This window comes from Ranitomeya variabilis, chromosome 1 (genome assembly GCF_051348905.1).
Source record: "Ranitomeya variabilis isolate aRanVar5 chromosome 1, aRanVar5.hap1, whole genome shotgun sequence".
Lineage (NCBI taxonomy): Eukaryota > Metazoa > Chordata > Amphibia > Anura > Dendrobatidae > Ranitomeya > Ranitomeya variabilis.
The window spans coordinates 296421420-296445135 of record NC_135232.1 but is presented as its reverse complement, the minus strand read 5'-3'; the positions used below and the strand labels follow the sequence as shown (position 1 = coordinate 296445135).

Sequence of the window (23716 nt, the reverse complement as noted above, 5' to 3'; positions counted from 1 at the left end):
GGATAGGCAGCCCCCCACCAATAATGACTGTGAAAAGGAGAAGATTAGACACATGCAGGTAGAAAACAGGATTTAGCAAAAGAGGCCACTCTAGCTAAATAGGAAAGGATAGGACAGATTACTAGGCAGTCAGTATTAAAACCCTTCCAAAAATATCCACAGCAGATAATACAAAAAGTTCCACAATCTAACTAAAGACATGGAATGTATATCTGCCACTCCAGAGAATCCAGCAAGACTGAGAAAATACTGACACAATCTAAGCTGGACAAGAAAACACAAGGAATAGCACTGAATTGTGAAACACACAGCATGTGTGTCACAGGAAAAAAAAACAGACACTTATCTTTGCTGATTTGGCAGGAAGGCAGGAGGAACCAGGCAGAGGTCAGACACCTCCCAACAACAATTGACAACTGGCCAGGACTAATGAATCCTGCACACCTAAATACCCCAGTCAGAACTGCAATCAGCAGATACACCTGACCAGGACTGCAACTCAGGGACAACTGCATTACCACCTACAACCACCGGAGGGAGCCCAAAAGCAGAATTCACAACATGTTCCCATGCTGTCAGATGACAGTGTAAGCCAGCATCTGTGACTGGCAGTTAAAAGTTTACCGCAGGTCACAGGCGTCAACTGATGAGAGACTACTATTCCCATCATCTTATGCCTGCTGTCATTCATAACAGCGAGACAAAAAATTATGTATATTCTATTTTTGATAACCAGCACAGGCAAAACTGACAGTTGCAGTCTGCAGCCATGAATTGTCAGCTTCATCATGGCTGGTTATCAAGAATAGCGTGGTCCTCACACCATTTTTTAAAATTATTAGGTAACAAAAAATGGTGTGGGGTACCTGCCATTTTTGACAACCAGCCAAGCTAAATCAGGCAGCTAGGGGCTGGTATTCTCAGGCTGGTAATTGGCCCTGGATATTGCCCACGCCTCCGCCTAAAGATAGCAGCTCGCAGCTGCCCCAGAAAAGACGCATCTTTTAGATGCACCAATTCTGGTGCTTTGCAAGGTTCTTCCACTTGCCCTAGTGCAATGGCAAGTTGGGTAATATTTGTGAGGGTTGATGTCACCTGTTTTATGGCTGCTGACATCAAGCCCACAGGTTAGTAATGGAGAGGTGTCTATAAAACACCTATCTTTTACTAACCCCATAGTTAGATTGTAAAAAAGACACAGCCAGAATTAAATAAATATCAAATAAAGTAAAAAATCCTCTATTAGAAATAAAAATAAAAAACACTGTTATACTCACCTTACGCCCTTTTCACTGAAACCCTTGTCCTCTGAAAAAAAGCTGAAAATAATAAACAACCATGATGCTCATCTTATACCCATTCCATTAAAGCCCTTGTTCCCTGTAAAACAAGAAAAATAATAAACAACCATATCCCTCACTTGTCTGAATTGAACATGTCCTGCGCCTTAATCCATGTGTGCGATACATGGTTTACAACCTGATCTGTGGCATGAAATCTATGAGAGAATGAGGTGCTGCAGGCGCAGCTTCAGTGACTAGCAGAGACATCAGAGAAGTTAACGTAGGTCACTGACACTGCTTTCCCACTGGCACTTCTCTGCGAGCCAAGCCAATGAACTGTGGAGACCTCAGTGAGATCATCGCGAGCCCCGTGAAAATCTATTCTTGATAACCAGCCATGATAAAGTTGACAGCTGAGGGTTGCAGCCCACAGCTGTTTGTTTTGCCTGCCCTGGTTATCAAAAATAGAAGAGACCTCACGTCATGTTTTTCTTTAATTTATTTTTAGCAAAGGCGACAGCTGATGAATACTCCCATCAGTGGCACCTGCTCTTGCTGTTATCAGCGGCATCAGGTGTAGGTTGATGGGAGTAGTACTCTCATCAGCCAACGTCTGTGACCAGCGGTAACCTTTTTACAGTCACAGCTGCTGGCTCACGCTGTCATCTGACACTTCTTTGATTGGCTGCTGATCTTACCGATGATCAAAGACACCAATGTTTCTTGTTCTGTCATGCAGATGGCAGTGTGTGAAACCTGGGGTGTCAAACCTGGACAGTAAAACGGACTTCCTGGAGAAGTCCGTGCCCAAACACTAAGTGCTCAGTATGGACCCCGACCTTTACTGTTTGGGTTCACACATCTCTATTTATTGACTTTAATGGGAAAGAGAGGTGGTGAATGGGCTCCGATGTATCTCTCACATATTGTCAACTGATGCTGTCTATGATGATATTGGCATGGCTTCTAACTTCAGAAAAGTGATCTCTATAGAAAAGAACGTATCATCTTATTTTGAGAGAGTGGTTCTAAGTGTCAGCTTTGTTTATATCATACTTGAAAAATGGTCCGAGTTTTTTCAAGTGTGCTGAACTTCTTAGTACCATGTGTCAGTTTTTACTATTCTTGTTGCATTCATGTTTCTCCTAAGAAAAAAAAATCTCAGCTTTTCCTACCAACTAAATACTATGAACATCTGTGTGCTATCCCTTTTTTCTACTGGGACATTGACAATCATTGGTGAGGTTGATCCGCAACATGGATCAAAGTTGAATAGGTCAAAAGGCATATTTATTGTAATGGGTCTGTGATCTATCCCCAAAAAGAATAATATACAGCATAGAACATGTTTCACAAAAACCTAACCACAACCACAAAAATGTGAAGGTTTTTTTAACCCTTTAATGGCCAAACAATTTTCCAATTTTTTCCTCTCCCTTTTACAAGGGTCAATATTTTTCTGTTGAAATAGCCACATGAAGATTTGATTTGTGCAGGATGAGTTGTAGTTTTTTAATTGTTTTACTATAAAATGTACTGAAAAGACAATAAAACAATTCCCAGTGTGGTGAAATGATGAAAAAATAATAATGAAAAAATAAAAAGGAATTCCATGATTGTTTTTTAAGTTTTGCTTTAACGCTGTTTATTGGGTGGTAATAATGACCAGGAAATATGATGTGTTTTTATTGTTTTAAATGGTGAAAAAAAGTTTGTGTTCCCATTTTTGGAAATCCATAATTTTTCATTATTTCATCCATGCACATGTGTGATGGCTTATCCTTTCCATGGTGAGTTTACATTTTTTATTTATACCCTTTTGGGGTTGTACAATGTTTGAATCGGTCATTTTTGCAACTTTATTGGTGTTGCTGCAACTGAAAAACTGCTATTCTGGAGTTTTGTTTTTTTCTCTTTACAGTTTTTTTTTTATGCAGGTCAATTGATTTTAGTTTTTAATAGATTACACCTTTAGGGAAGTTGCAATACCAAATAGGTTTATTTTTTCAAAATTTTCTTTATTAATTTTTTTGTCCCAATGTGGGGGGCTTTAGCCTGCTGTTACAGATACCAGGTGTGTAACACAGCATTTGCTGCATATGGTGCAAGCTCAGCTTATTAACCCACTCCATACATGGCACCTGACATAGAACGTGCCAGTACATCCTATTACAGTAAGAGGTTAATATAATTACCTAAAAAATGCAATAAAACACAACCATTATTTAATAAATTTAAAATAAAAGTAAATTGTAAGCAACAGTCCATTTTATTATAATACATGTTATCTATAGCAGTTGTAAGGGTTTTATTCACTTGGGTGCGATGGAAGGAAAACAGGAGGCTCATTCCTTTAAAAGTTCATCTGGCTTTTTTGCTTCATAAACCCCAGAAGCAAAAACAGAAAAAAACAGCCTTTAGATCAGGGAAAGAAAATACAAATGTCCAGAGCAGGGCTGTGCTCTGCCAGGAATGTGGGCCCACAGGCTGGGGTAGTGTCCTGTACTCAGGCTCGGTTTGGAGCCAAACACACATGAGGCCTTCTCCCTCTCAACACACAGACAATGTCCCAATCGACAGCCTCCATTACATAATAATAATAATAATCTTTATTTATATAGCGCCAACATATTCCGCAGCACTTTACAGTTTTACATAAGCTGTTAACCACACACAGAGGTGAGGTATGTGGGTAGCTAGACCCGCCCATCTCTCATAGCTACTCACAAACAAGCCCCAGGTACACCAAACGAACCTCTTAGTGCTTACGTGCACTAGAGAAAATAGTCTGGGTTACATCACAGAGAGCATCCATCTCTGTGACACATACCTCCAATCGACTACACAGCCTTTAGCCTCCTTACATACCTCCCCTCTCTGATTAAAGCCATGGGGATGGCACTTTCTACTACCAGACAAGGGATTCTTGAGAGGACATCAGCATTACCATGTAGCTTCCCTGCTCTATGTTCTACATGGATGTAAAAATCTTGCAGAGCTAAAAACCAGTGAGTGACCCTAGCATTTTTACCTTTGTTCTCCCTCATCCTTCTGAGTGGGGCATGGTCAGATTCCAATCTAAACTTACGTCCTACCAGATAGTACCGGAATGTGTCCACCGCCCACTTTATGGCCAAGCACTCCTTCACTATGACCGAATAATTCCTCTCACATGAGGATAGCTTCCAACTCAGGTAGAGAACATGGTGCTGTTCCCCATGTATCACCTGGGAAAAAACTGCTTCTACCCTGGCAACTGAGGTGTCTGTTTGGAGTATAAACTCTTTCTTAAAGTAAGGGGCTACCAGAACCGGTTTCTTACACAAAGGCCATCTCTGCCTCTTCAGACCATTTGACCATTTCTGATTTTGTCCCCTTAAGGATGTCAGTCAGGGGTGTGGCCATCATGGCGAAGTTCAGGATGAACTGTTATGGACCTGGTGGTTAGGAGCACCCAGAATGACCTGATGAGTAAATACAAAATCGGGACTAGCTCTGGGTAAGTGGGAACTCTGCTGACCGCAACCCTACTCCTATCACACACACACTAGAAATAGCCGTGGAGCGTACCTAACTCTCCCTAGACGCCTCTTCACAGCCTAAGAGCTAACTACACCTAAAGATAGAAATAGAAGCCTTACCTTGCCTCAGAGATATTCCCCAAAGGTAAAGGCAGACCCCCACAAATATTGACTGTGAGTTAAGAGGAAAGTCACAAACACAGGAATGAAACAGGTTTTAGCAAAGGAGGCCAGATTTCACTAAATAGTCAGAGGATAGAAAAGGGAACTATGCGGTCAGCACAAAAAGACTACAAAAACCACGCAGAGTAAGCAAAAAGACTCCCCACACCGACTCACGGTGTGGAGGTGTCACTCTGCACCCCAGAGCTTCCAGCTAGCAAGGGAATATCATGATAGCAAGCTGGACTAGAAATTAGCAGTAACAACAAATGAACTAGCAAAGACTTAGCTTCTGCTGGAGTAGACAGGTCCTCAGAGAAGTCCAAGAGAGATCTGAACCAATACTGACACATTGACAGCTGGCAAGAAGTAACGATCTGAGTGGAGTTAAATAGGGAAGCAGCATAGAAATAAACAAGAGCAGCTGATAAAGCCAACCTCAATGACCAGCAGTTCCGCTCGAGGCCACCAGAGGGAGTCCAAGAGCAGAACCAACCAAAGTACCATTCATGACAACAGGAGGGTGTCCAAGAACGGAATTCACAACAATGAACCTCCTGTAGTATCCCACAATCCCCAGGAAGGCTCTAACTTGTTTCTTGGACAGTGGTCTCAGCCATGTTTGAATTGCCTCCACTTTACTGATTTGGGGTTTGATTTTGCCTTGACCTAATACATATCCCAGGTACTTGGCTTCTTCTTTCCCCAAGGTACACTTCTTTGGGTTTATTGAAAACCCTGGCCTTCCTTAGAGCATCAAACGCCACCTGGACCTTTCCCAGATGACTCTCCCAGTCTGGGCTAAAGATAACAATATCGTCCGGTGTATTGCTTATGGGGTGCAAGGATTCTATCCAGAGCTCTCTGGAAGGTCACCAGGGCCCCCTGCAGTCCAACCGGCATCCAGACATACTGGAAGCATCCATCAGGTATAGAAAATGCAGTTTTCTCTTTGGCCCCCTGTGCCATAGGGATCTGCCAATTACCCTTTGTCAAGTCCAAAGTGGTTATGTTCCTTGCGGGCCCAAGTCTCTCGATAAGCTCATCGACGCATGGAATGGGATATGCGTCAAACTTGGAGACCTCATTCAACTTCCTATAGTCATTCCAAAACCTCCATTCACCATTGGGCTTCGAGACAGGACAATCGGGCTCGACCAACTGCTCTTGGACTCCTCAATGACTCCGCGTTTTAACATAAACTACACCTCCTTGGAAATCACTCCTCTATGGGACTCCAGAATCCGATAAGGCTTTTTGTTGGCGCACACATGTGGCTCCTTCAGAACTTCGTGATCTATGACCCTTGTGCACCCCAGTAATTCCAAGAACAGGTCCATGTTCCTCTGGAGAAACTCCCGGCACTGCTGTTTCTGGGCCTTCGACAGTGTCTCTGCTATGGTGACACCTCCAACCTCACCTTCTGACTTGCCCAGCAAGCATGGAGTTTCAGCCGGCTCTGTCTTGCCATGGCTTGATGAGGTTGACATGGTAGATGTGATATGATTTCCATCTTCCTGGCTGATTAATGTTATAATTTACCTCAACAAGCTTCTCTACCACCTCATAATGCCCATGCCATTTCGCCAAGAACTTGATCTCCACTGTAGGAATTAGCACAAGAACTCAGTCTCCCAGATTGAACTGCCTCACTCTGGCTGATCGGTTGTAGACATTGCCTGAGTTTCTTGTGCCTGGAGGAGACGTCCTTTTATGATGGGCATCACCTTCACAATCCTCTCTTGCATCAGTGACATGTGCTCAATGATGCTTCAGTGGGGTGTGACTTCAGATTCCCAGGTTTCCTTGGCTATATCCCGGAGACCTCGCGGATGTCGTCCATACAAATTTTCGAAGGACGAGAACCCTGTAGAGGCCTGTGGAACCTCACAGATGGAGAACAACAGATATGGTAAGAGACAGTCCCAGTCTCTACCATCTTTTTCTATGACTTTCTTCAGCATGCTCTTCAGTGTTTTATTAAACCTTTTGACAAGGCTATCTGTGTGAGGATGGTACATTGAAGTCTTCAGGATCTTGCATACCTCCCTCATCACCTTACTCATAAAAGGTGTTCCCTGGTTGGTCAGGATCTCCTTCGGTAAACTTGTCCGGGAAGACACATGGACCAATTTGCAGGCTATACTCTTTGCGGAGGAGTTTCTCAGGGGAATTACCTCAGGATAGCATCTGGCATAGTGCAGGATAACCAATATATACTGATACCCACTAGCAGATTTAACTAGGGGATTGACCAAGTCAATATTCTCTCGAACAGCACTTCAATAATGGACAATAGCATGAGGGGCTTCAAAAATGAGAAGCGGGGGCTATAAACTGACACGTGGGGCAGGACCTGCCATAGTTTAATATTTCCCGGTGACACCTGGGCCAATAGAACCTCTGCATGATCCATTCCTGCATTTTTTCCACTCCCAGATATCCCCCCAGGATGTGTGAATGGGCCAACACCTTCCGTCTATAGGGGCCTGGCACTATTAACTGTTCCACCAGCTCCCCCTTCACTTTCATGACCCAATACAACTCCCCACTCATCATAAAATAGGGAAACCTTGTCTGAGCCCCCAGCTACTGTGCATCCCCATTTATGATAGTGACATTATTAAATGCTTCCTTCAGAGTTAGGTCCCTATGTTGGGCAGACCCTAAATTCACAATGGAGTCAAAACAAAAGAAAGTCAAAACCGCACCCTTTTATATATAGATTGAAGGTCTCAGAGGACACAAGGGCGCACGTCCAAAACCAGGGAGCCCATCCCGGACAGTACCAAGACCACAAAAAACAAAGAGACAGCGCCACAATGGATGGTGAAAAAATAGGAACTTACATTTATTCTGCCTCCTGTAGCGACGTTTCGGTCAACAGACCTTTGATGATAAAGGTCTGTTGACCGAAAAGTCGCTACAGGAGGCAGAATAAATGTAAGCTCCTACTTTTTCACCATCCATTGTGGCGCTGTCTCTTTGTTTTTTGTGGCCTAAATTCACAATGGCCACGCCTAACTCTGGAATGTCAGACTCAGGGAAAACTTCCTCCTCATCCCCCACAAAGACACAAAAGGGAAAACAATCTGCTTCTGGGTGTGATGATACCTTAGGGTTCACTGGTTCCCTCTTCGCGCCAGCGACCTCAGAACCCTTCCCCCACAGATCCCAAAATAAACAAATGTCCTGGCCTATAATAATAGAGTGCAACAAGTCCTGAACAATTCCAACCTCATAGGACTCAGTACCATGGGCCCTTTCAATGTAATGTCCACTCTGGCCATGGGGTAGTCACCATGTGTGCACCAAATGTCGACTTTTCCTCGGGATCAGTTGGAGAGGAAAAGTGGCCTTCAAAAGGGTCACCAGACTCCCGGAGACTAACAGTGCCATTACACAATTGAAGCCCCTCATTGGATGGAGCATTCACACTGCAGGCTGGATATGCATAATATGACAACAGTGTCCTATGCCGCAGTCTATCTGCTCAAGGGTCAGGGGACAATGGGCGGCTATATGTCCTGGGCTATGGCACCTCCAACAAATAACATCACCTGTAGGGACATTGGGCACCACCTCCCCCACCTCTTTGGACCTTGAATGCCCCACCCACTTTTGGGCCTCCGCCCCCTGTTGGGACCCCCAGTATGGAGTGGGCTGCCTTCCCAGGCAACCTTCAATCCCCTGGTATCTCTCGACCAGTCCGACCAGTTCATCGGCATTCCGGGGATCACCCTGGGCAACCCAATTCTGTATGGGCCTTGGCAGGGAGTGCACAAACTGGTCCATCACCACCCATTCTACCATCTGCCCAGGTGTAGAGGTCTCTGGCTGCAGCCACTTCTGGATCAGGTGCAGCAGGTCAAACATTTGGGAGCAAGGTGGTTTGTCCCTGTGATACGCCCAGAGGTGAATCCGCAGTGCCTTGATGGTCATTGTCACCAACAAGCATGTGAGAATCTCAGTTTTTAACTTGAAATACTCTTTGGTGTCCTGCAAAGCTAAGTCATAGTATGCCTTCTGGGGTTCTTCCATCATGTATGGCGCCAGTACGTCTGCCCATTGCTCTGGCAGGAGTTTCTCCCTCTCGGCGACCCTTTGGAACACCGTTAGGAAGGCTTCAACGTCATCCTCGGGGGTCATTTTCTCCAAAGCACATCTTACCACCTTCCGGATGTGGGCGTCATCAGCCTGACTTGGGGTTGGGGCGCTCGTCCTGCCCTGGATAGCTGTTGCCAGAAGCTGCATCTGCTGCCATTGCTCCTGCTGGCTCTGGTGGATCTGCTGTAAAAGCAACCTGTTGGTCTCTTGCTGTTGCTGCTGCGACTGGACTAGGTGTTTCAGCAGGTCCTCTATTTTGTCTGACGATGCTTGCTGGCTTGTGACAGACTTAAGTAAGGACATGCAGTCCTTCTTGTAGCAGCCGCATTACATATGCTGTTATCCACACCCAGAGGTGAGGTATGTGGGTAGCCAGACCCGTCCATCTCTCATAGCTACCCACAACACAGTCCCATGTGCACCAAACAAACCTCTTAGTGCTTATGTGCACTAGAGAGAATACTCTGGGTTACATCACAGAGAACAGCCATCTCTGTGACACTGACATCTCATCGACTATGCGGCCATTAGCCTCCTTTCACGGTATATAAGTAGAAAATCTTTATATTGGCAACATACATTATATGTCAATAATAATCTAACATATACACTAAATTTGTAAGCACTGTATATCTTAAAAATTTACATTTCATCTTAATAAATAAGTTGATGTTTTACATACATGTAAAATATATTAAATCACAATCACCCTATCTCAATGTTTTCTATTTTATTTCCTATTAGATTTTTTATGTTTCCCTTCACGTAGAGATCAAAAACCGCATCTTCTATTTGTATTTATTTCTATAAGTAACCATTTACCATGTAAATTAAATTGTATTTTGCAGATTACTGATTTAATGACTGAATTGTCTGATGAACGATTCAAATGTGAAGTTGCTTGTCAAGTTTTAGAAGGCGAGAAAGCAGAGAGACTAAGGGTAGCACGAGAAATCAAGGAGATGCAGGTAAGTTCTTTAAGTATATAAATATATATCCAGTTACAGACAAAGATCTTAAATGTTATATGCAGTATATATACATATATATATATATATATATATATATATATATATATATATATATATATATATATATATATACATATATATACAGGAGTTGAGAATTGACTATGGCTTTCATACACATTTGAAGAAAACAATGGCAACACTTTATGGGTTATCGATTTAAAGTTTCCCATTTTGAACAGCAATCCACACTTTTTATACATAATTTGAAGTGTTGTAGATATAGAGTTTAGAGTTTAGCGGGGTATAAATACTGAGTATATATCAGTTTCACTAAGGTAAATAAACAAAACCTTTGTGCCTCATAAGAATACACCAATATTAAAAATGACATAAGCCAAATGGGGGTTCTGTTATAAATTAATATAAATGTTGCATTAAGGCCCAGAAGTTTTAATTATGTCTCTGCTGATGTAATTTGCTCTTTATCCCCCTTCTTTGAATCTGTTCCACCTTTCTCCTTAAGTACAGGGGCAGGCTGGCCATTGGGCAAATCTGGTATACGTTGGATGGGCCAGTCCATCAATGAGCCACAGCAGCGTACAAAATTTGTAACAGTTTTGACATGTTCAGGACAGCACGTGACTGCAAGGATATGTACAAGTATACTTGCAGCCATGTCGTAGTGTTGAGCGATACTTGAAAGTATCGGTATCAGATAGTATCGGCCAATATCCGAAAAATATCGGATATCGCCGATACCCGATACCAATTGAAGTCAATGGGACACAAGTATCGGAAGCTATCCTGGATGGTTCCCAGGGTCTGAAGGAGAGGAAACTCTCCTTCAGGCCCCGGGATCCATATTCATGTAAAAAATAAAGAATAAAAATAAAAAATATGGATATACTCACCCCTCCGGCGGACCCTGGACCTAGCGGTGTTAACCGGCAGCCTCCGTTCCTAAGAATGAGTGAAGGACCTTCGATGACATGGCGGCTTGTGATTGGTCGCGTGACCGCTCATGTGACTGCTCACGCGACCAATCACAAGACCGCGACGTCATCGCAGGTCTTTCACTCGCTCATTCTTAGGAACGGAGGCTGCCGGTTGCAGCGGTTACAACCAGGGTGCGTCAGAGGGTGAGTATATCCCTATTTTTTATTTTTATTCTTTATTTTACACATGAATATGCATTCCGATTCCCGATATCGCAAAAATATCGGAACTCGGTATTGGAATTCCGATACCGCAAATATCGGCCGATACCCGATACTTGCGGTATCGGAATGCTCAACACTAGCCATGTGCCAACTAGAAAAGAACACTTATTGCATATAAGTGATCACGTGACAACTTCTGGAACCAGTCACATTCAGCAGGCTGCACTTCTAATCGCTGAAAATTTACTTAAGGGTATGAAGAGGACTTCAGATCATGCACAGTGACAGTGTGCCTCTCTGAAGCCATCATGCTTACACCTGGCTTCAGAGGATCTGTGATGTGAGGGATGCGCGAGGTGGGTATAGCTTGTAAGTTATGTTATTATGCCCACAGGGGCGTGATAACATCTAAATGGGCCGACTAGTCTGAGGAGAGTTATTTGGTTTCCAGAGGTGCGTACACAAATGGCAAAAAAAGGAGAGCAGGAGGGCAATCTCTCTAGTGTAAATCCTGTCACTTGGTATAAGGCTTTGAAAGAGATTAGGAATCCTACGTTGTAATAGACATCCAGGGGAATGGCCGTGACGTCCGTGATGGGCCTGCAGTGTCCTGGGAAGGCGCTCCAGTGCCCAGAATAATAAAATGTACTATGTTGAAGGTAGATGGCAAATAGTTATGCTGCCAGAGGTAGAGTTGTATCAAAAATATGGGGCCTCTGGAAACCAAGTAACCCCATGAATAAGACCCTGGTGGGTCGAAACGTTGGGTTTGGTCTCAATTTACACATATTGCTCTTATTATCCTATGGCAACCTTTTTTGTTATGACAATAAATTTGTTGAACACTTTTGCATCACATAAAGTCTGAGTGTGTGGTATTTTTTGGCATATGACTTTTCGGGCCACCTGGTCTGTCTTACCAGCATCTCTATTATTTTGACCTGAGTGCATACCATTATTCTCCTTTATTAGTCTGAGGAGAGGACACTAATTAGTCAAAGCCCTCATTTACATATCAGAAACGGACTTTATAAATACTCTTTCTAAAGATCTATTTATGTATGTAATGTAATGTAATTAAGGGACTGTTAGGCAGGGTATTCACATATGCAGATACAACTGCTGGTGGTTCTGGAAGCACCGGGGACTTAACAGGTTCTCTTTAATGATCAGCATGATGGCATTATTCTGTCACTGTGGTGGTATTATGTAGTCATGTGGTAGTGGTATTATTTAATCTTATGTAGTGGTGTTATTGATAATGTTGGTCTTGTTGTAAATCTTTATTTCCTTTGGAATAGATACGCATATGCAGCATCAATAGTAAAAAGTTGGTCACACAGGGTTAATAGCTGCGTAACCGGAGTGTGTTAGGCTGGTTTCACACTTGCGTTTTGATCTGCAGCGTTTTTTAAAAAAACGCATGTGGTGAAAAAACGCATGTAAATGCGGCAAAACGCCGCGTTTTATAGACGCTTGCATTTTTGCATGCAGAAAAAAAACGCGGCGTTTTGCCGCGTTTACATGCGTTTTTTCCTGCGTTTGCGTTTTTTTTAAACGCATGCTGAGAAGTGTGTGACAGCTGCCAATCATCAAAATCAACTAGAAAACCCACTATAAACAGACATAGCTAGGGTTAGGGTTAGGGTTAGGGTTAGGATCCCTAGTAACCCTAGGGATCCTAACCCTAACCCTAACCCTAACCCTAGGGATCCTAACCCTAACCCTAACCCTAGGGATCCTAACCCTAACCCTAACCCTAGGGATCCTAACCCTAACCCTAAGGGTTAGGATCCTAACCCTAACCCTAAGGGTTAGGGTTAGGATCCCTAGGGTTAGGGTTAGGGTTTGTATCCCTAGGGTTACTAGGGATCCTAACCTTAGGATTAGGGTTAGGGTTAGGATCCCTAGTAACCCTAGGGTTAGGGTTAGGGTTAGGGTTTTCTTGTTTTTTCTTGTGTTTAGGGTTAGGGTTAGGGTTAGGGTTAGGGTTTTCTTGTTTTTTCTTGTGTTTAGGGTTAGGGTTAGGGTTAGGGTTTTCTTGTTTTTTCTTGTGTTTTCTTGTGTTTTTCTATAAAAACGCATGCGTTTTTAACGCAAGCAAACGCATGTGCTTAAAAACGCATGCGTTTACATAGACAGCAATACATTTTTTTGCCACGAATAAACGCATGCATTTTTTTGCGGCAAAAAAACGCCGCTAGAAATTACTACAGGTTGCATTTCTGCAACTAAATGCACGCGTCAAAAAACGCATGCGTTGCCGAAAACGCGTCAAAACACATGCTAAAAAGCGCATGTGTTTTTTAATGTTAAGTATAGAAAAAAAACGCATGCGTTTTTTAGCACTAAAACGCTTCAGATCAAAACGCAAGTGTGAAACCAGCCTTACACCGCGCTCCGGTAATGCTGGCATTAACCCTGTATGAGGGCTGGGCTGACTGGAAGGGAGTATGGAGCGGGCACTGACTGTGGGGACGAAAGAGGGGCCATTTTGCCGCCGGACTATGGCTGTCGCTGATTAGTCGTGGCAATGGTCGTGGGCGTTTTCCCATGACCAATCAGCAACTTGGATTTCCATGACAGACAGAGGCCGCGACCAATGAATATCCGTGACAGACAGAAAGACAGACAGACAGAAAGACGGAAGTGACCCTTAGACAATTATATAGTAGATTTTGTTCTTGCTGCCATTGGCAACTAACTTCTTGATATCTGCTGCAGTGCCCAGTGAATTTAGAAGTCTTCTTCATTTTGTGCATGTATGGATGAGCCCTTGATATTGATGAACTAAGGTTCTATTTTTTTTCCGTGTTATCCTGCGTTTCCATCTTGTGACCGCAACTTCTGACTGTAAGTCAAAGGTAATGGTCACAGGCTCTGAATGCAAATCTATGAGAGCCAGAACCAAGTCACAAACTGCTGGAGACAGATGGGGGCGACCTCAATAGAGGGTGAAGGCGGCAGCGAGTAAATATGAGAGTAGGAGCAGGGAACTTAAATTAGAAGCACCACTCCAGCACTGCAATAAAATAAAATCTGGAGTGGTGCTTTAACTTGACTGACATTGTAACAAGGTAACAAAGGTTGGTAACATTAGTTAGTAACATGGGTAACAAGGGTTTTCATGACAATTGCGGCAAGTAAAAAAATTTTTAATACCTTGCTTGAATTAGGGTCTCTTTCACTACTCCATCCTGTTCTCATATAGAGCAGCATAAACTTAATAATAGATTCCCTTTAAATGTTTTAAAAAAGAATGAGGCAAATGATTTAGTACATTGCATCCTTGTATTTTGTATGCATGTCGTATGTTTCTGCTTTGAGCATAAGGATGAATGACCTCGGGGAGATCAAAACATCCAACACCGCGGAGACACAATCACGTGTTTCTCAACGCAGTGATCCAGAAGGCTGCCCCCATCCCTTATGGGAAATATTCAAATGCAGGTAGAAAAGCCGCGGAGACACCATCATGTGTTTCTCAATGCAAGCAATGAATAGCCTGCTTTTTCACCGGGAAAGAACAACCACGGGAAGGGCAGCATCCAATAAAGGAAAACCACCTATGCCAAAACATGGTATCCATCCACAGACAGCTGTTTCGGGGTATTTGCCCCTCATCAGTGTGGAGTAGGAAACTGGCTATTAGGAGCAGTGCCTAGTGAAAAGGCTATGAACATAAGGATGAATGACCTCGGGGAGATCAAAACATCCAACACCGCGGAGACAACATCACGTGTTTCTCAATGCAGTGATCCAGAACACTGCCCCCATCCCTTATGGGAAATATGCAAATGCAGGTAGAAAAGCCGCGGAGACACCATCACGTGTTTCTCAATGCAAGCAATGAATAACCAGGTCTTTCACCGGTAAGGAACAACCACGGGAAGGGCACCATCCAATAAAGGAAAACCACCTATGACAAAACATGGTATCCATCCACAGACAGCTGTTTCGGGGTACCCCAAAACAGCTGTCTGTGGATGGATACCATGTTTTGGCATAGGTGGTTTTCCTTTATTTTAATATTGTTGAATATTACCAATAAAGTTTATAGTGTTTCTATACATTTTGTGTGACCAGTTGTCATCTTTTTTCTTTTTTCTGGTGTTTGTCTATCCTTGATGATAGGTCTTGTTGGTCCTTTTCACATATGGTACAGATTTCTGCTATATTATGAGTTACCATGGTGATTAGTCATATAAGTTGGTATTCATTTATGTTAGCACTAGTCCATGCCAAGAAGTTTAGACTGTGTGGTCTAAATCTTTCTTTTTATGACAACATATAGCTTAAAGAAAATACTTACTTGTATATTTTCTAAATTGATAAAGTTGGTCAATACCCAAATACTTTATCCAAATTTTACAAGTGTGCAGTTTTGTAAAAGGCAGTGACTTCAACATGTAAAGACGAAAATTAAGGGATAATAAGTTAATTCCCGCTTCCATTATCTTGCCTACTTAAAAATATATACATTTTTTTTTTACTAAGGGAAAGTATGAACAAATGCAAAAAAGCCTTGAGTCTGTATCCAAGCAGCTAGAAGAAACTAATCAGCAAATCCAACTTCGAGAACTTGGAACAAGTAGTCCAGGAGGAGGTAAGAATAAACATTATTATCCTCTACTCTGAGACCCAGCAATTGATAAGTAAAATTTGTATTAAGGAATTCAGTGAACGCATTAATCATCTACATAATTATGTTTAAAAAAAAGGTTTAATCAATGTTAAACTTTGATTTGTATTTTGCGAAAGGATTTTATATATCGGTCTCTTGTGCTGTATGCGAATCAGATACTGCATACTAATTATGATGTACCATAGTTACTGGACTGTGCAGCCAACAGAAATCAGGAATGAGATTAGAGATATAATCCTCTGACACATTTGCTTGCTGTAGAAAGTAGTATATTTATAAGAGAGGTCTAGAATAATTAATATTATAACACTCATCAATGTGTTTCACGTATAAGCAAGGACATTGCTGCTGTTTTGCTTTAATAGCAAGGATATTTTTTTTAACAGGATGTGTTATACTATGTTTAGTATGAAATCTCTACTACAAAGACTATGTCTTAAGGAAAAAAGAAAATAGCAATACAGAATATTAGGTATTGGTGGATCAGTCAAAATTCCAATTTGCCTGTTCACACAGATTTTCCTGTCAAAAATTCATTCACAGAGAAGTTACTCTCCTAGAATTGAATGCCCCTTTTTATGCTCGTGGTTATCTCCAGACTCCAGAGTATAATAAACGTAAGATGTAAAAAATAGAAAATATCCTTAAACCCACTTTACCGCTTAATTCTATGACCCTTCCACTCCTCAACATTACCCATCTGGTCATCGATACATCTTCTGATCTCTGCTACTTGCACTAAAATCCATGTGAGGACTCTGCGCAAGTGCATAAAAGGTTCTAACATTATGATGTCGTATCATACGCCATGACATTACGTGGTGATTTAAGAGCAAGTGGCAGTTAGGAGAAAATGCAGCAAGGACAATGAGTGACTGTGTGGAGCAGAGGGGATGGAGAGGTGAGCAGTAAGTTGAGTATAAGTATTTTTATTTTATTTTTCTTTAACCTTTTGATGCCCCTTTACTGTTACAAAAAATGGAAGACTGCTGCTGCCATTATACGGAATCATCATAGTAGAGAATTTTAAAAAATCTTTAGAAAATTTAAGTAGAATTTTTTTCCACTTGAATTATTTTCTCTAGGGATGAGCAAACAGTAAAATGCACGGGTGGTCATTACTCGAACTGAGCAATTCCTAATACTCACATGCTCTTTTCGAGTAACAAGTATAATGGACCTCAATGGGAAAGCCTACAAAGAGGTCAGGGGGCATTTAAATATAGGAGAATAAGGAGTATCAGGTTGATATAGTATAAAAATATATATTTTATTAAGGTATTAGTATAAAATTGTAATAGAATAAAGTGACAAAAGATGCATAGACAAGCAGACAAACAGAGTCACACTTAATCACCAAATAAACCCATAATGGGTAGTTAATAATATATAGTAGTATGATCATATTTACCCTGGTCAAACATGTCTCAATGTGTTAATAATGTATAATAGCAAATAGTGAGACAAGAGCAGCACATATAAACAAGGGACAAAGCTTACCAAGAAGTGAGATATGGGTGACCGTGAAATGGATGGCAAGACCCCAATGTGCATTTCGTGTGTTTAGCACACCACTTTCTCAAGGGGATGCGGTGGAGATGAGCAACAAGGACCTTCTTGTAAGCCTGGTAACCGGTCACGAGTTAAGTCACATGGTCCGTGTGGACCAATGGACAAGGTTTTCATGGCTCATGCGCATTGCATACAGTGGGTCCCGATAGCTGCAGCCCAAGACGTCAAACATCACTGCTCAAGCAGAGGAAGGAGGACGTGTCACAGCCCTTGGGCAGGCGCAGGAGGCATACAGATGTCCGGCAGCATGCAAGATGCAGTGGATAGCGATGTGCACGTATGCTGCCAATAATAACTTCTGTGTAGGACCAGACCAAGAGAAGTAAAAGATAATACATCAGTCCCAGCGTACAAGAGGCAACACAGCAAGAAGGCAATCATGCAATAACACATAAAACATCAATAAGCATATAATCATGTGTAGATGCAGTCTCTTGTAAAATCTGTAGTATTGTAGAAGGACATCACTGGAAATTATAATAGCTTGGAGGGCAAATTAAAAGGTCACTGTTGATGTCATGGATCAATAATGGCTCTAGACGATGCAAAAAAAATTGTGGTGAACAAAAATAAAAGAAACCACGTAAAAAAGATAAAATCAAAGCATCCGAACTAAAGGGATTACAATGGCAAACATGGGCTGGGTACCTAATATAGGGTGAAATATATACATTAATTCTATGTGAAAGAATCGAAGCTGAGAGTCTTGTTGAGGCCCTTAGGTGTCAGAGTATCTTGTGCAACGATCCACTAAGTTTTCCACTGGGCCAGAAGTCTTCTATTGTTGATCCCTCTGACCACCATGTGAACACTATTGATGCCCCTGACCATAAGTGATTTGCCATCACAATTATGGTAAGCCTTGAAAAGGTGGGGAATTGTTTTAAGGTCAGAGGGGTCGGTCACTGTCTTGGATGCAGAAATTTCCTGCACATTCCACACCCAGGGCCGTATTTAGAGTTTCTGCTGCCCTAGGCACTTTTAGTGCTGCCTCCCCCTTTGGCGAGTATGACACTATCGGCAGTGACTTTGGCAAAAATCGCTGATGTGAAAGTAGTCTTTTGCAGCAGATCCGGCAGTTTTTCTGCATCTGCCCCTTAACGGATCACTTACAGCATCACTGCATTTGGCCTCATTCATTCCCTATGGGATTTGCGGCACTTGCCGTGATCTGGCAAATGCGGTATCATAACTCCCAACTTTTAAATAAGGGAAAGAGGTATAAAGTTTGTGGCGCGCGTAGTGCACCGCGGCAATTTTAGGCCACACCTCTGACCAAACCCATTTCACAACTAGTCACACCCATATCCACGTCCCAACCACACCCATTTAGCACTGCTGATCACACTGTTTCATATACAATAATTATAACCAAAAACAAATATAGCCACACAGTGCTCCATACTATATAATGACCACACATGATGCTCCACAGTGCTCCATACTGTATAATGGCCACACATGATGCTCCACACTGTATAATGGCCACACATGATGTTCCATACTGTATAATTGCCACACACAGTTCTCCATACTGTATAATGATCCTACATGATGCTCAATACTGTATAATGGCCACACATGATGCTCCATAGTGTATAATGGCCACACACAGTTCTCCATACTGTATAATGATCCCACATGATGCTCAATACTGTATAATGGCCACACATGATGCTTCATAGTGTATAATAGCCACACATAGTGCTCAATACTGTATAATGGCCACACATGATGCTCAAAACTGTATAATGGCCATTGGCCACACTTGATGCTCCATACTGTATAATGGCCACACATGATGCTCCATACTGTATAATGGCCACACATGATGCTCAATACTGTATAATGGCCATTGGCCACACATGATGCTCAATACTGTATAATGGCCACACATGATGCTTCATACTGTATAAGGCTACTTTCACACTAGCGTCGTGCACTGCACGTCGCTATGCATCATTTTGTTGAAACAACACATCCTGCAAAAGTGCTTGCAGGATGCGTTTTTTCTCCATAGACTAGCATTAGCGACACAGTGCGACGCATTGCCACATGTCGCAACCGTCGTGCGACGGTTGCGTCGTGTTGCGTCGGTCTGTCGCCACCAAAAAATATTGCTTGTAACGTTTTTTGGTGGGTCGATACCGTCTTTTCCGATCGCGCATGCGCGGCCGGAACTCCACCCCCACCTCCCCGCACCTCATAATGGGGCAGCGGATGCGTTGAAAAACAGCATCCACTGCCCCCGTTGTGCGGCGCTTCCACAGTATGCATTGGTGCACCACAACGTCGCATTGCGACGTGCAGTGCACGACGCTAATGTGAAAGTAGCCTAATGGTCACACATGATGCTCCATACTGTATAATGGCCACACATGATGCTCAATACTGTATAATGGCCATTGGCAACACATGATACTTCATACTGTATAATGGCCACACATGATGCTCCATGCTGTATAATGACCCCACATGATGTGCAATACTTTATAATGGCCCCACATGATGCTCAATAATGTATAATGGACACACACAGTTCTCCATACTGTATAATGATCCCACATGATGCTCAATACTGTATAATGGCCACACATGATGCTCCATAGTGTATAATAGCCACACATAGTGCTCAATACTGTATAATGGCCACACATGATGCTCAATACTATATAATGGCCATTGGCCACACATGATACTTCATACTGTATAATGGCCACACATGATGCTCCATACTGTATAATGACCCCACATGATGTTCAATACTGTATAATGGCCCCACATGATGCTCAATACTGTAAAATGGCCACACATGATGCTCCATACTGTATAATGGCCACACATGATGCTCCATACTGTACAATGGCCACACATGATGCTCAATACTGTATAATGGCCCCACATGATGCTCAATACTGTATAATGGCCACACATGATGCTCCAAACTGCATAATGGCCACATATGATGCTCCATACTGTATAATGGTCACACATGATGCTCCATACTGTATAATGGCCACACATGATGCTCCATACTGTATAATGACCCCACATGATGCTCAATACTGTATAATGCCCCCCTCCCATCTTGTATGCGTAGCTCATCTCCCCCATCCTGTATGCATGGCTCATATCCCCCCTCCTGTATGCATGGCCCATCTTCCTCCCATCCCATATGCATGGCTCATATTCCCCCCTCCTGTATGCATGGCTCATATCCCCCCTCCTGTATGCATGGCTCATCTCCCTCCCATCCCATATACATGGCTCATATCCCCCCTCCTGTATGCATGGCTCATATTCCCCCCTCCTGTATGCATGGCTCATCCCATATGCATGGCTCATTTTCCCCCCTCCTGTATGCATGACTCATATTCCCCCCTCCTGTATGCATGGCTCATATTCACCCCCCTCCTGTATGCATGGCTCATATTCCCCCCTCCTGTATGCATGGCTTATATTCCCCCCTCCTGTATGCATGGCTCATATTCCCCCCTCCTGTATGCATGGCTCATATTCACCCCCCTCCTGTATGCATGGCTCATATTCCCCCCTGTATGCATGGCTCATATTCCCCCCTGTATGCATGGCTCATATTCCCCCCTGTATGCATGGCTCATCTCTCAACCCCCGCTCCCGCTCCTGCTCCTTCTTCCTGAGTGAGCGGTCATGTGGTTCCACTCATTAAGGTCATGAATATGCCCATATTCATGACCTTAATGAGCGGTACCATGTGACCGCTCACTTAGGACGAGCTGCAGACGCTGAGACCAGGCATCGCTGGAGCAGGGTGAGTATGACGTCTTCAAGGAGGGTGGGTGGGACAGGCAGGCGGGCGGGCGGCCGGGGGGACTGGGGGGCGGTCGGTCTGGAGGGGACCCAAGACTTAAATAAAAATAAAATAAAAAAAACCTTGCTCAGGTGCCGCCCCCCACATCTTCCTGCCCTAGGCACATGCCCTCAAGTGCCTAGTGGCAAAAACAGCCCTGCCCACACCCGCACAGAGCTCTCTGGATGTAAGGCTGAACATATATCATTAGAACAGCCACACATAGCATAGTAGATTAAATTAGTACTGCTGCATGATATATTTTGTTATTAAAATGTCTGGAGCCTTCTGAAAAGTGAAATGTGGAGCAATGCAAGACATTTGCGAAGGCAACACTGTAGCCGCATGGAAAGGACCCTGTGACTGCACCCCTTGTGCCAAATGTATTAGTGTTAGCAGGAATAAAGTGACTCTTGACAAGGAGGTCATTGAGATTTTTTGACCTCCTTGAGGTTATGGAAGGAAAATTGCCCAAAGTTTTTGCAGTGAGAATGGCCCAATGTTTAGTGAGAATTTCTCTCATGTTATCCCACATATGGTTATAGGTAGAAAGAAATCTAATTTTTCTGTCCCTATTCACAGTGGTATTCTTCTTGGATGGATACAAGAGGCTATTACAAGATGTTTTCCTAGCCCTTTCTTCGCAATACTTGATACACCTGCGACTGTAGCCATGGAACTCAAAATGTGTCTTAAGATCCGAGGCTTGTGCCTCAAATCTATCACCAGAGGAGCAGATCCGCCTCATTCTTAGGAACTGTCCAACCGGGACAGACCTCATGGTGGCGAGGTTGTAAGCTGAATCAGCATGTATTATAGCATTGACAGGTGTAGACTTCCTGTAGACATTTGTCTGGGTACACGAGTTAGCTTCTATCTCCAGAGAGATGTCCAGGAAATCTATTTTGTTAAAATCGTTGTTGAATGTCAATCTAATATTGTGTGAATTTGAATTGACTTGTTCCATAAATTTGTCGAGCTGCTGCACAGTCCCATCCCACAACATTAGGATGTCATCAATATACCTGAGCCAGCACAGCACATGGGAAGCAGCCGGTGCACCCCCACCACCAAAAAGGAATCTCTCCTATGAACCAATGAAGAGATTAGCATATAAGGGTGCACTGGCCATTCCCATGGCCGTGCTGCACTTCTGCAAGTAAAAAGTGTCCTTAAAGACAAAGATGTGGGTAAAGATGAAGTGCAGCAGCTCAAAGATGAGCTCACACAAAGGGCCATCCAGGGCCAAGGTCCCCAAGAAGAGGCAGACTGCATCCTAGCTATGTGAATAGCTGATGCAGGTATACAATGTTTCGATATCTGCAGTAACAAGTAGGGTATTTTTGTCCACAAAGATGCCATCAGCCCATGCCAGGATGTTCGTCATGTTGCGGAAATACGATGGTAGTGTCTCAACGAGAGGCTTAAGATGAAAATCAATATATCTGCAAATAGGGTCACAGAGCCCCTCAATCCCCAAGACAATCAGACAACCAGGAGGGATGACGGCATCCTTGTGGACTTCAGGCAAGAGATAAATGGAAAGGACTTTTGGAGACCTGACTGTGAGTCCCTCCAATACTTTTTTGTTGATGGTACCATCATCATAAGTTCTGATAAAGATCTGCTGGAGTTGAAGTGAGAAGGAGGACACTGGATTATATGAAATTTGAATATACGTGTTGGAGTCCCTGAGTTGGCGAAAAGCTTCTTGTTCATATTTGTCATTTGGCCAGACCACGATGTTTCCCCCCCTTGTCCGCTGGTTTGAAAATGACGTCCGATAGAGATTGAAGTTGTGTAATGGCTTGAAGTTGTTTTAAAGTTAAATTATCTAACCTGTGTCTCTAGGAACATTTCTTAAAATCCTCTAGTAAAAAATGGAATGGCCGGAGGATGGAAACATACCTTTGTGTGAGGTAGATTGTTCACCAAGAAGGTCCTCCAAATTTCATAATGCCTCCTCAGTAGTGTTGAGCATTCCGATACCGCAAGTATCGGGTATTGGCCGATATTTGCGGTATCGGAATTCCGATACCGAGTTCCGATATTTTTGCGATATCGGGAATCGGGATCGGAATGCATATTCATGTAAAAAATAAAGAATAAAAATAAAAAATATGGATATACTCACCCCTCCGGCGGACCCTGGACCTAGCGGTGTTAACCGGCAGCCTCCATTCCTAAGAATGAGCGAGTGAAGGACCTGCGATGACGTCGCGGTCTTGTGATTGGTCGCGTGAGCGGTCACATGAGCGGTCACGCGACCAATCACAAGCCACCACGTCATCGAAAGTCCTTCACTCGCTCATTCTTAGGAATGGAGGCTGCCGGTTAACACCTCTAGGTCCAGGGTCCGCCGGAGGGGTGAGTATATCCATATTTTTTATTTTAATTCTTTATTTTTTACATGAATATGGATCCCAGGGCCTGAAGGAGAGTTTCCTCTCCTTCAGACCCTGGGAA

General features: G+C 43.1%; 1 protein-coding gene across 1 annotated transcript in view; it reads left to right on the top strand.

Moving 5' to 3' along the window:
- Positions 1-23716, top strand: part of MYO18B (myosin XVIIIB) — a 1084067-nt gene that overhangs the window by 624627 nt on the left and 435724 nt on the right. The window contains exons 27-28 of the mRNA XM_077295498.1: positions 9922-10041; positions 15702-15810. Coding sequence (XP_077151613.1) covers positions 9922-10041; positions 15702-15810 — 229 coding nt within the window. The remainder of the gene's footprint in view (positions 1-9921; positions 10042-15701; positions 15811-23716) is intronic.